Raw genomic sequence first — 12,224 nt, forward strand, 5'->3', positions numbered from 1 at the left:
AGTCACGTTTGGTCGTTGATGACGTAAGTATTCCACACAACTTTTCCTCATTCTACCGAATAGTATTAAAATCTCCTCCAACAAACCATGCAGTACCCATAGTGTCCAAAGCACGAAGTTGATCCCATAACAATTTTTTTTGAAAAAGAATACACGAGATATGTGTATTCTTTTTCCAAAATTAGAATCGAAAAAGAAAACATCATTTTCTCGATTGAGTGCTACTCGTGCCACATGATCGTCGTGCACATGAGAAACACTTTTCTTTTTTAAAATTAGAATCGAAAAAGAAAACAACGTGGACAAGAGTAACTATCATAATATCCCTAACCTAATGTAATTTTTAGTACGTGGAGGAGCATTTAGGAAGATACCACCATCTTCTATGTTAGTAAATGATGTCAACTCGAATTTGGTATGTGGCGATATCTCATCTCATGTAAGATATTGTTAAATAGTATGGGGGTATGACTATTCTTCTCGATTGAGTTTTACTTGTGCCTATGGTCATCATGCACACGAGATGCATGCTTTTTGTTTTTTTTTTTTTTGAAAATTAGAATAAAAAAAGAATAACATCACGTTCTCGATTGAGTACCAGTCATGCTACGTGATTGCATGCACTCGAGAAATACTATTCTTTTTTAAAATTAAAATCGAAAAAGAAAACAACGTGGATGAGAGTTATTTTTATACCATCTTTAACCTAATGTAATTTTTTAATAAATCGAGAGAAATTTGAGGAAGATGGGGCCCACCATCTTCTGTGTTAGTACATAACGTCAACTAAATTTTGGTTTGTGGCGATATCTCACCTCATAAAAACTATTGTTAAATAACTTGGGTGGTACGTGGTGATATCTCACCTCATAAAAACTATTGCTATATAACTTGGGGGTATGACTATTCTTTTTGATTGAGCTTTACTTGCACGTGGTCATCATGCACACGAGATATATGTTTTCTTTTTCAAAATTAGAATAAAAAAAGAAAACATTGTGTTCTCAATTGAGCGCTGCTTGTGCCACGTGATCCTCGTGCACACGAGAAATACTTTTGTTTTTTAAAATTAGAATCGAAAAAGAGAACAACGTGGACAAAATTTACTATCATACTATCCTTAACCTGACGTAATTTTTCGGTAAGTCGAGGAGCATTTAGGAAGATGGGGCCATCTTCTGTGTTAGTAAATGAAGTCAACTTAATTTTGGTATGTGGCGATATCTCATCTCATGTAAGATGTTGTTAAATAGTGTGGGCGTATGACTATTCTTCTTGATTGAGTTTTACTTGTTCTACGCAGTCATCATGCACATGAGATATATATTTTCTTTTTTAAAATTAGAATCGAAAAAGAAAACATCGTGTTCTTGATTGAGTGCTACTCGTGCCACATGATCGTCGTGCACACGAGAAAAACTTTTCTTTTTTTAAAATTAGAATCTAAAAAGAAAATAATGTGGACATGAATTACTTTTATACCATCTCTAACCTAATGTAACTTTTCAGTAAGTTGAGGAGCACTTTATGAAGATCGGGCCACTATTTTCTGTGTTAGTAAATGATGTGAACTCAATTTTGGTACTTGGAGATATCTCATCTCATGTAAACTGTTGTTAAATTGCTTCAGTGTATGACTAATCTTCTCGATTGAGTTTTACTTGTGCCATGTGGTCATCATGCACATGAGATATGTGTTTTCTTTTTTCAAATTAGAATCGAAACAAAAAACATCATGTTCTCAATTGAGTCCTACTCTTGCCACATGATCAAACACGTCCGAAATATACTTTTATTTTTTAAAATTATAATTGAAAAAGAAAAACAACATGGACAAGTGTTACTATTGCGCTATCTCTAACCTAATGTAATTTTTTATTAAGTTGAGGAGCATTTTAGGAAGATGGATCCCACCATCTTCTGCGTTAGTAGATGATATCTAGCCCCCGTTTGGTGCACATTATTTGGGAAAATAATACATTTTTTTTCACTAAATCAGCCTACAATATTTGACTTCAACACTCTAAGGTAGGACCCATGATGTGATGTTTAAAATGCATTTTTGTTGGAAAAATGTGGAACAAACGACCCTTCAATTTTGCCATTTTGGTACGTGGCTATATATCACCTTATGTAAACTGTTATTAAATTGCTTGGGGGTATGACTATATTTCTTGATCGAGTTTTACTTGTATCACGTGATCCTAATATTAATTACATACTTTGTAATTTCAAATGGTTAAAAAAATGTGAAACCGAAAATTGTTGAATTTTGACCTGGGGCCGGAGCGACAAATTATGCGGTCACCTATAGATTCCTTGTGATCGTCATGTTGCTTTTACCAAGGTTCACTGTTTCTACCGGCTATTACCGGTGGCCCGACAGCAGCACTATAGGGCCCTGTTTGTTTATTCTATTAGAATACATTTGTGGCCCTAGCTAAATGGGATTACTTTACTATTATATTCAAACAGTGCCTTTTTTTAGTGACAATTTGGAAGCTTGTGGATGAAGGGAAAAAAAAATGAAAACGTGTCGGTAAATGTTGAATTTATCCACGGCTGACAGAAAATACACGTTGGCAAGAGGGGATTATGGCCGTTGATGGAGTAGAAAATGAAGGGTCGAGATTGAGTTGGGTGAGATTAGAAATGGATCTGAGCCTTCCACAAGGGTTTGGAGAGTGTGAAATAGCCATAAGAGATGGACATATGATAAGATTGAGAGAGAGACGGGGCAGAGAGAGAGAGAGAAAGTGAAGGGGATTAGTGAAAAGAATCCACTTAACAGGAGATCTTGGAAAAAATTGGTACTTTTTTTTGGTGGGTTTTCTATCTATGGTTTCACCGGAGGGTGGAGTGAATCTTGATTTTCCGGCGAGTATCATTTCATTTTTTGTGGTGACTTTTCCTCTAACTAAAACCTGGTGAGATTTTCAGATTTGTGGCTAAATTTGTGATTACAGAGCATAGACAAGTCACTGATGGACAGAAACAGAGAGGGCCGTAGAGCTAGTATCGTGGGCTCTAATGGCTTCAACAGAAGGAGACCCAGGACTAACAGTCACAGAGACTCACCTGGTACCTCTTTTTGCAAGATCTGATTTCGTTTCTCGCAAAGATTTGATCTTTTTTTTTTTTTTTCCCTGTTTTAAATATTGGTTTTGGTAAAGATTTGAGCTGTTTTGTTGCAGATGAAGATGGTGGATTAGAGTTACAAGAATCCGTCAGGTTAAGAGACAGAGGAAAGAAAGATCGAGATCGGGATCGTGAGAGGGAGAGAGAAAGAGAAAGGGAACGGTCCAGTAGGAGCAAGAGAAGAAGAGCTGAGAGAGTGATGAATAATAAAGAAGATGGAGGAGATGACACTTCAGAAGAAAGCATGGATGATGATGAAGTCTATGAAGACGAAGAAAATATGACCACCTCCACCTCTACCACCACTATCGGTGGCGGTGTGAGGCCGCCGCCGCCACAAGTGTCGGGTTTCGTTTCCAACCACCACCAGCATAGCAACCACCATCATAGTCACAGTCAGCAGCATAATATTAGTAGTAACAACAATATTAATAATAATCACCATCTTCAGCATAGAAAAAGCTTTCCTCCTGCTTCTTCTTCTTCATCTTCTTCAAAGGTTTTCAGAGGAGCACCTGTTTGGAAGGCCGGTGATGAAATGATTGGCGTTTCCGTCCCCAGAAAAGCTCGTTCTGGTAATTTTTACTTTTTCTTGATTTGTATTGTTGACGGTTTTCGTTAAAGATCCGATTTTGATGGGGTTTTCGGCCCTTCTTGGATTTTTTTGCAGCATCTACAAAGAGGTCTCACGATTGGGTTTCAAGCAGTAGCAATAACAACGTTGGGGTTGCCGGAGGAGAGCAGATTCTCAGGCAGTCGTCGACTTCTCCAGCGAGACAGGGTATTGCTTCAACCTCAGCGCCATCGGCTGCAGCGCCAATGTCTCCTTCGCTGTCCAATGTTTCGATTAGAAAGAAGCTAGTTAGTATTTGAACATCACTATATTCTTGTTCTTTTTCAAGAAATTCTTTATTATTGATAAATGGTCGTTTTGAATTTTGCTGTGCAGAAACTTGGTATCAATAACGGGCAGAAGCTAAAGCCGCCGCAGGCATCATCAAAATCCAGTTCTTTGAATCCAGAGGATCTGGAGATTGAAATTGCTGAGGTGTTATCTGGGTTGAAGACACAACCCCAAGGCCCTTCATCCAAGAAAGAGGATTCGGGGGAAGTTAATAGATCAAGCATAGACGGTAAATTGCATGTTTCTTCTCCGATCTCCAATTCTACAATGGCTAACAATCCGATTTTGCCTCCGACTTCTAGCCCCCTTTCAGTTGTTGGTAAGTTTTCCAGTTGAGTATCTGTTCATGTATAAATGAGTTTAGTGGCTGAAAAAGTTGTGTATTAATGTTTTTTCAGCCCCAAAAAGAAAGAAACCGAGACAAGTATTGGAAAATCCGAACTATGGTGTTCGTAGCAGCCCCTGTTCTACGGATCAGAAGATGAAGAGCGAGACTGGCTCTCCTAATCTGGAGAAAATCCTGGGATCTACGGCTGATAATGGGTATGATATGGGCAATTTGGTCAATTCTCAAGCTGTAGTGGCGCTGCCACCGGAACCTGTACCACCAGAGGCTGTGGTGGGATCGGAATCTAAGCCACCGGCTGAAGAATTAAGAGAGACCAGAGATTCAGCTACGGAGGAGTTGAGCTCACCAGAGAAGAAGGAATATCCTGTGGTGAGGTTAGAGGGTAATAATCCTGAGGACTTGACAGCGACTGCTTCAGTTTCTTCTCCAGGGATTAAATTGTAAGTATCCAAAAATTTGTTCATTTGAGTGAGAAACTTTCTAAATTTGTGTTTATAATTGTTCTCGTGTTGTGGTATTGTGAATCCAGGACTTCGATGCTGTCTGGAGCAGAAAATCATAGGGAACCAAAGTTCGAAATAGATCTAATGGTAAGAATGAGGATACAGCGAGATCAAATTGTGTGCGGATGATTTATTCACTTCTCCATTCAGTTAAATTGATTTTCGGATGTTATTCTTCTGAACCTATTTCAGGCTCCTCCTCCACAAGTCAAGTCATTGTCAGAAAGTGATGCCAAGATTGAATTAAGGGCCGATCAGAAGTCAGTACTGTCAAGTGTTGATGCAGTGAGTATTGGGTTGATTCTCATTTTTTTGGGATGTTTTGACCTTTGTGGGGGTGGCTAAGATGAATTTCTTATTTTAACGGGAGCAGGATATGAAGCTGGTCGAAAAGGAAGACGAGAAAGTGAAGGATCAGAAAGATGATTCTACTAATGTGGGAGTTGAAGATAAGAAAGGTAAGGGATCTGCTGAAGAAGATAAGACAATTGAGATTAAGGGGAGGACTATTGCTCTTCAGCTTGATCTGGAAAAGCCTGAAAGAGATGGGAAATCTGTAACAGTTAACAAATTGCATCAGCAATTACCAACTAAAGCTACCAGAGAAGAACCACAAGCTGAAAAATCTGGTAAGTTGTTGATGTTTTTTAGATTCCGAGATCTGAAAACATTATTGGGTTCCTTGTTCTTGAGGGATTCTTGATTTTTGATTTAGGTCAATCAACGAGTTCATTGCCTTTGCCAGTATCAGTGGCTGGTTGGCCCGGTGAGCTTCCTCAAATGGGGTACGACAGGATTTGATCATTCTTTTATGATGCTCATCAATTGCATGTTTAAGTATGATATCTATGGTTTAAGTACTGGATTTTTGCCAAAATAACTCCTATTTTCACAAGCAGATACATGGCACCGTTGCAAGGAATCGTATCAATGGACGGAAATGCTGTTACGCCGGCACCAATTCAGGTAACACAGTTCATTAATCTTCCATATGGTTGATTGTGCTTCTCTTCTTTTGTCAAGGTGGATCTATTTGAGTATCTATATATGTGTGTGTGTATGTGTGTCTATATATATATATATATATATATATATATGTTCCCCTTTTTTGACCTTGTTAATGTGAATTTCTCAGCCATTATTCTCTCATCCCCGGCCCAAAAGGTGTGCAACTCATTGCTACATTGCTCAGAATATACACTACCTCCAGCAGTTTGCTAAGGTGAATCCCTTCTGGCATGGCTCTGCCTCGATGTTTGGATCAAAACCTTGCAATCTTAATGTGGTGCCTTCTGCTGATCTGCTTGGAAACATGGCCATTCGAGGTGTAAACAATATACCTGATAAGAGGCAGGGTCTTGCTAATATCCCCAGTCATATTGGGAAGGAGAAAAGTTCTCAACCTCCTAGTACTTCGGATTCTGCTCAGAGAAAGCAGATTTTGCTACAGCAAGCTATGGCACCTAACAATTTAGTGGTATAGTGCTCTCCTCCCAATTTCTCTGCCATTTACATTTCTTGTTTTCTGGAATACGAGAAATATTTTGCTCAATGTAATTTCGTGTTCAGGGACCAGCTTTTATCTTTCCACTGAATCAGCAACAGGCGGCTGTGGCGGTTGCCTCTGCTCGACCAAATATTGCAAAACCGCCAAACGCAATGGGCAGTGTAGCTTCATCTAATATCTCCAATTCTGCATCCGCTAGTGCCTCTTCAACAGCTGGTGGAGCACCTACTGCTATGAGCTTCAACTACTCGAACATGCCCCCCAGTGAAACCCCATACTTGGTCTTGCAGAACAATGCATACCCTTTTCCGATTCAAGCTATGGGGCCCCCAACAAATTATCGAGGACCGCCTTCTCAGGCAATGCCTTTGTTTAATAGTTCTTTCTATTCTTCTCAGATGATCCATCCATCTCAAATTCAGCTCCAGCAGCCACCGGCCTCTCTAAGTCATCAAATGCAAGCTCATCAAAATGCAAGCAGTTCCTCATCTTCCCAGAAGCATTTACAGAGCCAGCAATTGAGGCCACAAGGCAGCAGTGCCAACGGCGGGAATGGGAGCGAGAACTTGCAAAACTTACAGACACAAAGGTCCCAGCCTTCTCAGCTGCCACAACAATCACAGAATCACCATATAAATCCTCCTCGGGCACGCCACCTTGAGAACGAGTTGTGTGGTGATGATAGTCCATCGACTGCTGATAGCCGAGGGGTTCGAGCACCAGTGAATATTTATGGTCCGAATTTTTCCATGCCTATTCACCCGCAGAATTTTGCTTTGATGACTCCTCCGGCTGCTTTGACTGATGCTGCTGCCTGCAGAAGTGGGAACCAGAGTGAGAAGCAGCAACAACCACAGCAGCAGGGTCTAAAGAGCGGAGCAGATTCACAGCCGCCCCAGACTTTTCCAATGTCATTTGGTCTGATAAATGGCACTACCACTGGTTCGGTTATTGACATGACGTCCATATCACAAAATCATGCAATCTTTCAGAGTTTCCCGGAGTCCACTCGGCAAAACATCCCGATGATGGCAGTGAAGAACTTCAGAATTTCTGAGGATGGTAAATCTGGAGGTGGTGATTCCTCTGCAACTGACGATGAGAGGAAAGGTAAGGCTGGGAAGAGTGAAGCAGGTGTTGGGCAGTCAATTGTGTTTACGAGAACAGATAGAGCCGATGCATCTGTTTCGTCCCGGACCTCTCGTACCATCAATCAGAATACTCAGATACAAACTCAAATTCAGCAGCAGCAGCAGCAGATGCTGCAGCAGTTTTCGGCAACTATGGGTGCTCGGAGTAAAGCACCATCGACTGGTAGTGTAAACATTTATTCTGAGCACTTAAATTCATCTGCATCCACAGTTGCCAAGTTTCCGAATACACTATCCGGCTACCCACAAAACATTGTTCAAAACAGCAACGTCAGCAGTCCTGTTCGGTCTCCCCAGTGGAAGAGTTCTGTAAGAACATCGACCTCACAAGCTCCATCATCTACAGCATCATCAATAAAAAATCTATCTCAGCAGCAGCCCCGAACTCAACAAATGCACACACAGATATCTTTTGGGGGAAGTCAGAAACCATCTGCTGCTTCACAAGCGCAACCCCCTCCAAGTAATAATAATAATCAGGCACCGTCTTCTCCTATGATGGTTGGCTCACCTACAACTTCGTCCATCTCCAAAGGACCAAGTGGAAGCCCGAGAAATACAGGTGCTTCCACAAGCAGCAAAACAGGACAGGTTTCTTCATTGTCTACACAATTGGCTAAAAACTCGCAAGCAGTTGCGAGCCAGAAGTCCCCATCAATTCTTGGAAACTCGCACGTCATTTCCTCTTCGAACAGTGGAACAAAACCTCAGATGCAACAACAGTCCCAACAACAGCAGTTACAAAAGAATGTGCAACAAACACAATACTTCTTTTCACATCCCTATTCCCAAGCCCAACCTCCGCACTCCACTAGTATAAGTTCCACCACTTCAGGCAGTAGTGGGTATTATACGCAGAGAAGGCGGCCACAGCAACACCAGCAGCCGACTCAGCATCCACCAGGCGCTCCGGTAACATCTTCGACTGCAATGCTGTCTTTGTGCCAGCCGGTTACTCTGGCTAGTACAAGCACTAACGATCCTGCTAAAGCAATTGCTGCAGCCACTTGCAATGTGAAAGGCAGTGGGTTACCAGCGCAAGGCCTTTTCCACGCTGCTCAATTTGCTGCACAGTCATCGGGAAATCTCTTAACAGGCTTGTCTTATGTACAAACTGTTCCTGCTGCTGTTCCTGTGAAACCTGCAGAGCAGAAACAAACTGCTGGTTAGTGTTAATATCTCTTTTCTTATGGAATTTATGCATTACATTATTGCAGCCCCATTTTAGGTCAAAAAGTAATAAGTGTGTCTGCAGATTTAGAAATAATAAATTGGGACTGTAAATTCATGAAGTCCATCACGATTTCTTGACCAGGAAATGATAATTTGCACCCATGGCAGCCTGAGAAGAAATGAAAGACGTTGCCATCAATTTTGCACAACCGTGGGAAACAACATCATCAAATGAGCAAACCACAATTTTGAAAGAAGGACAAGTTGAGCCAAGGGATGGTGTTTTACTAAGTTTTCTTGAACCGATATTCCATCCCTCTAGAATGAATGTGTGCCCATTCAACGTCCTTTGTCGACACATTGAAGGAGCTGATTGTTGATTGGTAAAATTACTAATTGAATTAAAAAGACTGGCTATGGAAGGAAGTGCTGATGAATATATTGGATGTGTTCATTTAAGTTTATAAGACTCAAGGGAAAGGCAGCGGTAGTTTAGAAAATATTCCAGTCTGTTTTGATGTAGTTAGTGGATGTTCTTTTATTTACATGTATCTTCTGTTGGGAAAATTATTTCCTGAAAGAGGATTGTGAAAAAAAAAAAAAACAGTACCTCTTTGGACATATATGTATGTAATGAAGTGCACCATATGTGTACGTCTGTGGTACATATAAGAGCAGTAAGCCCTCTCAATTCTTTTTATGAAAGTCTTGCCTACTATTAGTTGTATGATAAATATTTCTTTTACTTTTTGTTTGTTTGAACCCTGGATGTGGTCCCCATCGAGGCCAGGGTTATATTATTGGTGCAAATGTTGTGGTGCTAATGCCATTCTTTCCTTTGGCTGGTTCCACAAGGAATACAATGGTGGGGATGGTGACATCGAACCGGCCTGGCCCGGGTTAAATAGTGAAATTGATCTCCTGCCTTTAGTGGGTAGGATAAAAATTTCATTGTTGAATTTTTTGTTACGTCAATAATGAGAAGTTTTTATCTTGTTAAATGTGGACAGGAAATTACGTCTTTCATAAATAATTAAAATTAACAATATGTCCTGCAAGAAACTCAAAGTTGGCTGGGTTCGACTGTGACTTGAGAGAGTAAAAAAGGACTATGCTACTTGTACACAGTGGTTGACATCTTTGGTGTACCGATCCCCTCACAATAGGAGGTTCACGATTTTTTTATTCATCGTGGACTCCCTTTGTTGTGAGAGATCGGTATAATGGGTGTCAATTTAGTGTTCAAGTATCAAAATCCGAATAAAAATTACAGTGAGAAATATTGGAAGCGTAGTGAGGTGGTCCATTTCTTGATTGTTCCTTTGTTATGCAAATAAGACTATAGTACGATTACATCAGGCCAAATTTTGTTGAATAAAGGTTGGGTTTTGACAAAAGCAGATTTTTTTTGTACTCATTCACTAGCTTTACACGTTGCCCATGTCTACTTCACAAATATCACACTACTTTATCTTTTATTTATAATTAAATAATGCAAATAATGAGGATATTTTCATGATATCTGCTTATTGGATAATTTAGTAATATTTCATTTTCAAAGATACCTACTGGACCCTGCTGTAGGACCCAAATTAAATTGGAAAGAGGGCATTTGATTTTTGGGCCATGGGGTGTTTTGGAGTTGGTGGCTTAGAAAGTCAGCGGTGGAGATTGGCGGATGTGGCCACAAATCTTGCCTAAATTAATGTTTGGATTATTTTATTTTTAATTAATTTGTATGGGAGGTTGATTTGATATTTGGGGCCACCTGTCACCTCTTGCACATGTGTATTCCTTCTTAACCGTGCTTTAATACGTGATTTTCAACGATATTTCTTTATATAACATTCTACATTTTAAAAATTCAAAATTAACTTATTTTCTAAAAAAAAAAGTAACTTTAAAGCAATAAACATGAAGATAATAAATATTTATTTTATTTGTTTCTCTTTTCAAATCATGCTGTGAAGGAAGGTGGATTTGTGTGGTTACTTTTCAGCAATACATCTAAATAATGTCCGTTCATAGCTTTTTCGAGCATCTTGACAAAGTTTAAAATATAATTTAAGTTAACGAAATACAATTATTTCAAATGACGCACAATTTATTATTTGCATGTTTCGTAAGTTTTATAATATACAAATACATAAAAAGTAATATAAAATAAGTTTAATTTTACTTCTACACATTACTATTTTATAATGAGCAATTCAAGATGTGACATGCACCAATCTACTTTTTATTATTGTGAATGGGGTAGCATTGCTCCTAATGGTAATGTGCAATATTTTTGTCTAGTGATCAACTTTGCCTCATTTAGGTTTGATATAAAGAGGAAGACTAGAGAATGTTTGGGGTGGCTTATACTTAGAAATAACTATATTAGATATGTGGTTAAATTTAATGTAAACTCACTTAATTTCAAATAACTCGATATAAATCAGCCCTTAATATAATAACATTAGAATATGAAGTTTTGAAATGAGCCATTTACAAGACACTATATATATATATAAAGTTTTAGTTAAGAGACATAAGTTTTTATTTGTAAAGTACAAAGAAAGAAGTCCAAAATGTTCATCTAGGAGACGAAAACAAAGTGAAAATATTTTTGAGTAATGCCATTTGGTACAAGACATGCTAGCACCTATCTATGTGTTTGTAAGATTGCTATAATGTTGCCCCTCGGGGCATAGCCCGATAGTGCAAAGAATAGGAGTGAGGTTATCTCACGCCTTGCTGGCAGCCGCATTGTGGGGATTCGATACCTGAAACATGGAATTGAACTCCTTGTAGGCGCAGTGTACATGCAACTCTTGTTCTCTGGCCTGTTGGGGCACATCCCGCGATTTACCTTCCTCACAAAGCCATAGAGACGGGACGGTGGGGGCCCTCAAGGTTGGGTTTCAACCTTTTTAAGATTGCTATAATGTTGTTCAATGAAAATGAGATAGATTTTATTTCATTGAACAATGAGATAGTGAGATTTATATTAAATAACACTATTCTTTATTTTTTACATTGAAGGTTTTTAATATTGTATTTGTCTTTAATCATGTTCAATGCTATCTGGTATAATATATCAAATGAATTATATACGGCCCTTGTTTGATCCCCCATTATTTCAAAAAAAAAAAAAATTTCTTTCTCTTATTTGCAATCACACATTTTTCAATAAAATAATATTATACCCATATTCAAAACTTTTCCTTCTTTTTTTTAACCACACATTTTCCATCAATCTATTATTCCATAATGCATTTAACACCAAAAGGGGGCTCAAACAGATCTTGATTAATTGACTTGTTAGATCGATAAGTTTTAGGTTAGTTGATAGGAAACATGTTGCAATTGAGCTAACCTAGTCATCATTTAAAAGGAACTTGTTGAGATTTAACATGTCTTAGAATGTATGAGAACTGATTAGTGGCATGTCTTTGTCTAACCCAATTGCTCAAAAACCATTTTAATTGTAATTATTGGTAAATTGAATTTTGAA

General features: G+C 38.9%; 1 protein-coding gene across 2 annotated transcripts; it reads left to right on the top strand.

Moving 5' to 3' along the window:
* The first annotated feature begins 2,707 nt into the window (after positions 1-2,707).
* On the top strand, positions 2,708-9,459 carry LOC111386958 (protein TIME FOR COFFEE-like). Of its 2 annotated transcripts, none has more exons than XM_023011458.1 (13): positions 2,708-3,081; positions 3,195-3,713; positions 3,809-3,999; positions 4,088-4,361; positions 4,441-4,831; positions 4,921-4,981; positions 5,087-5,179; positions 5,268-5,523; positions 5,610-5,679; positions 5,794-5,860; positions 6,030-6,371; positions 6,464-8,717; positions 8,868-9,459. In XM_023011458.1, exons 1-13 carry the CDS (start codon positions 2,985-2,987, stop codon positions 8,906-8,908), a joined length of 4,656 nt encoding a protein of 1,551 aa, XP_022867226.1. In that variant the 5' UTR covers positions 2,708-2,984; the 3' UTR covers positions 8,909-9,459. The 2 variants fall into 2 exon arrangements, with proteins under 2 accessions (XP_022867226.1, XP_022867227.1); XM_023011459.1 differs by having other exon boundaries at positions 8,894-9,459.
* The last annotated feature ends 2,765 nt before the right edge of the window (positions 9,460-12,224 follow it).

The sequence above is a fragment of the Olea europaea genome, unplaced genomic scaffold, assembly GCF_002742605.1.
Source record: "Olea europaea var. sylvestris unplaced genomic scaffold, O_europaea_v1 scaffold3817, whole genome shotgun sequence".
Classification (NCBI taxonomy): Eukaryota; Viridiplantae; Streptophyta; class Magnoliopsida; order Lamiales; family Oleaceae; genus Olea; species Olea europaea.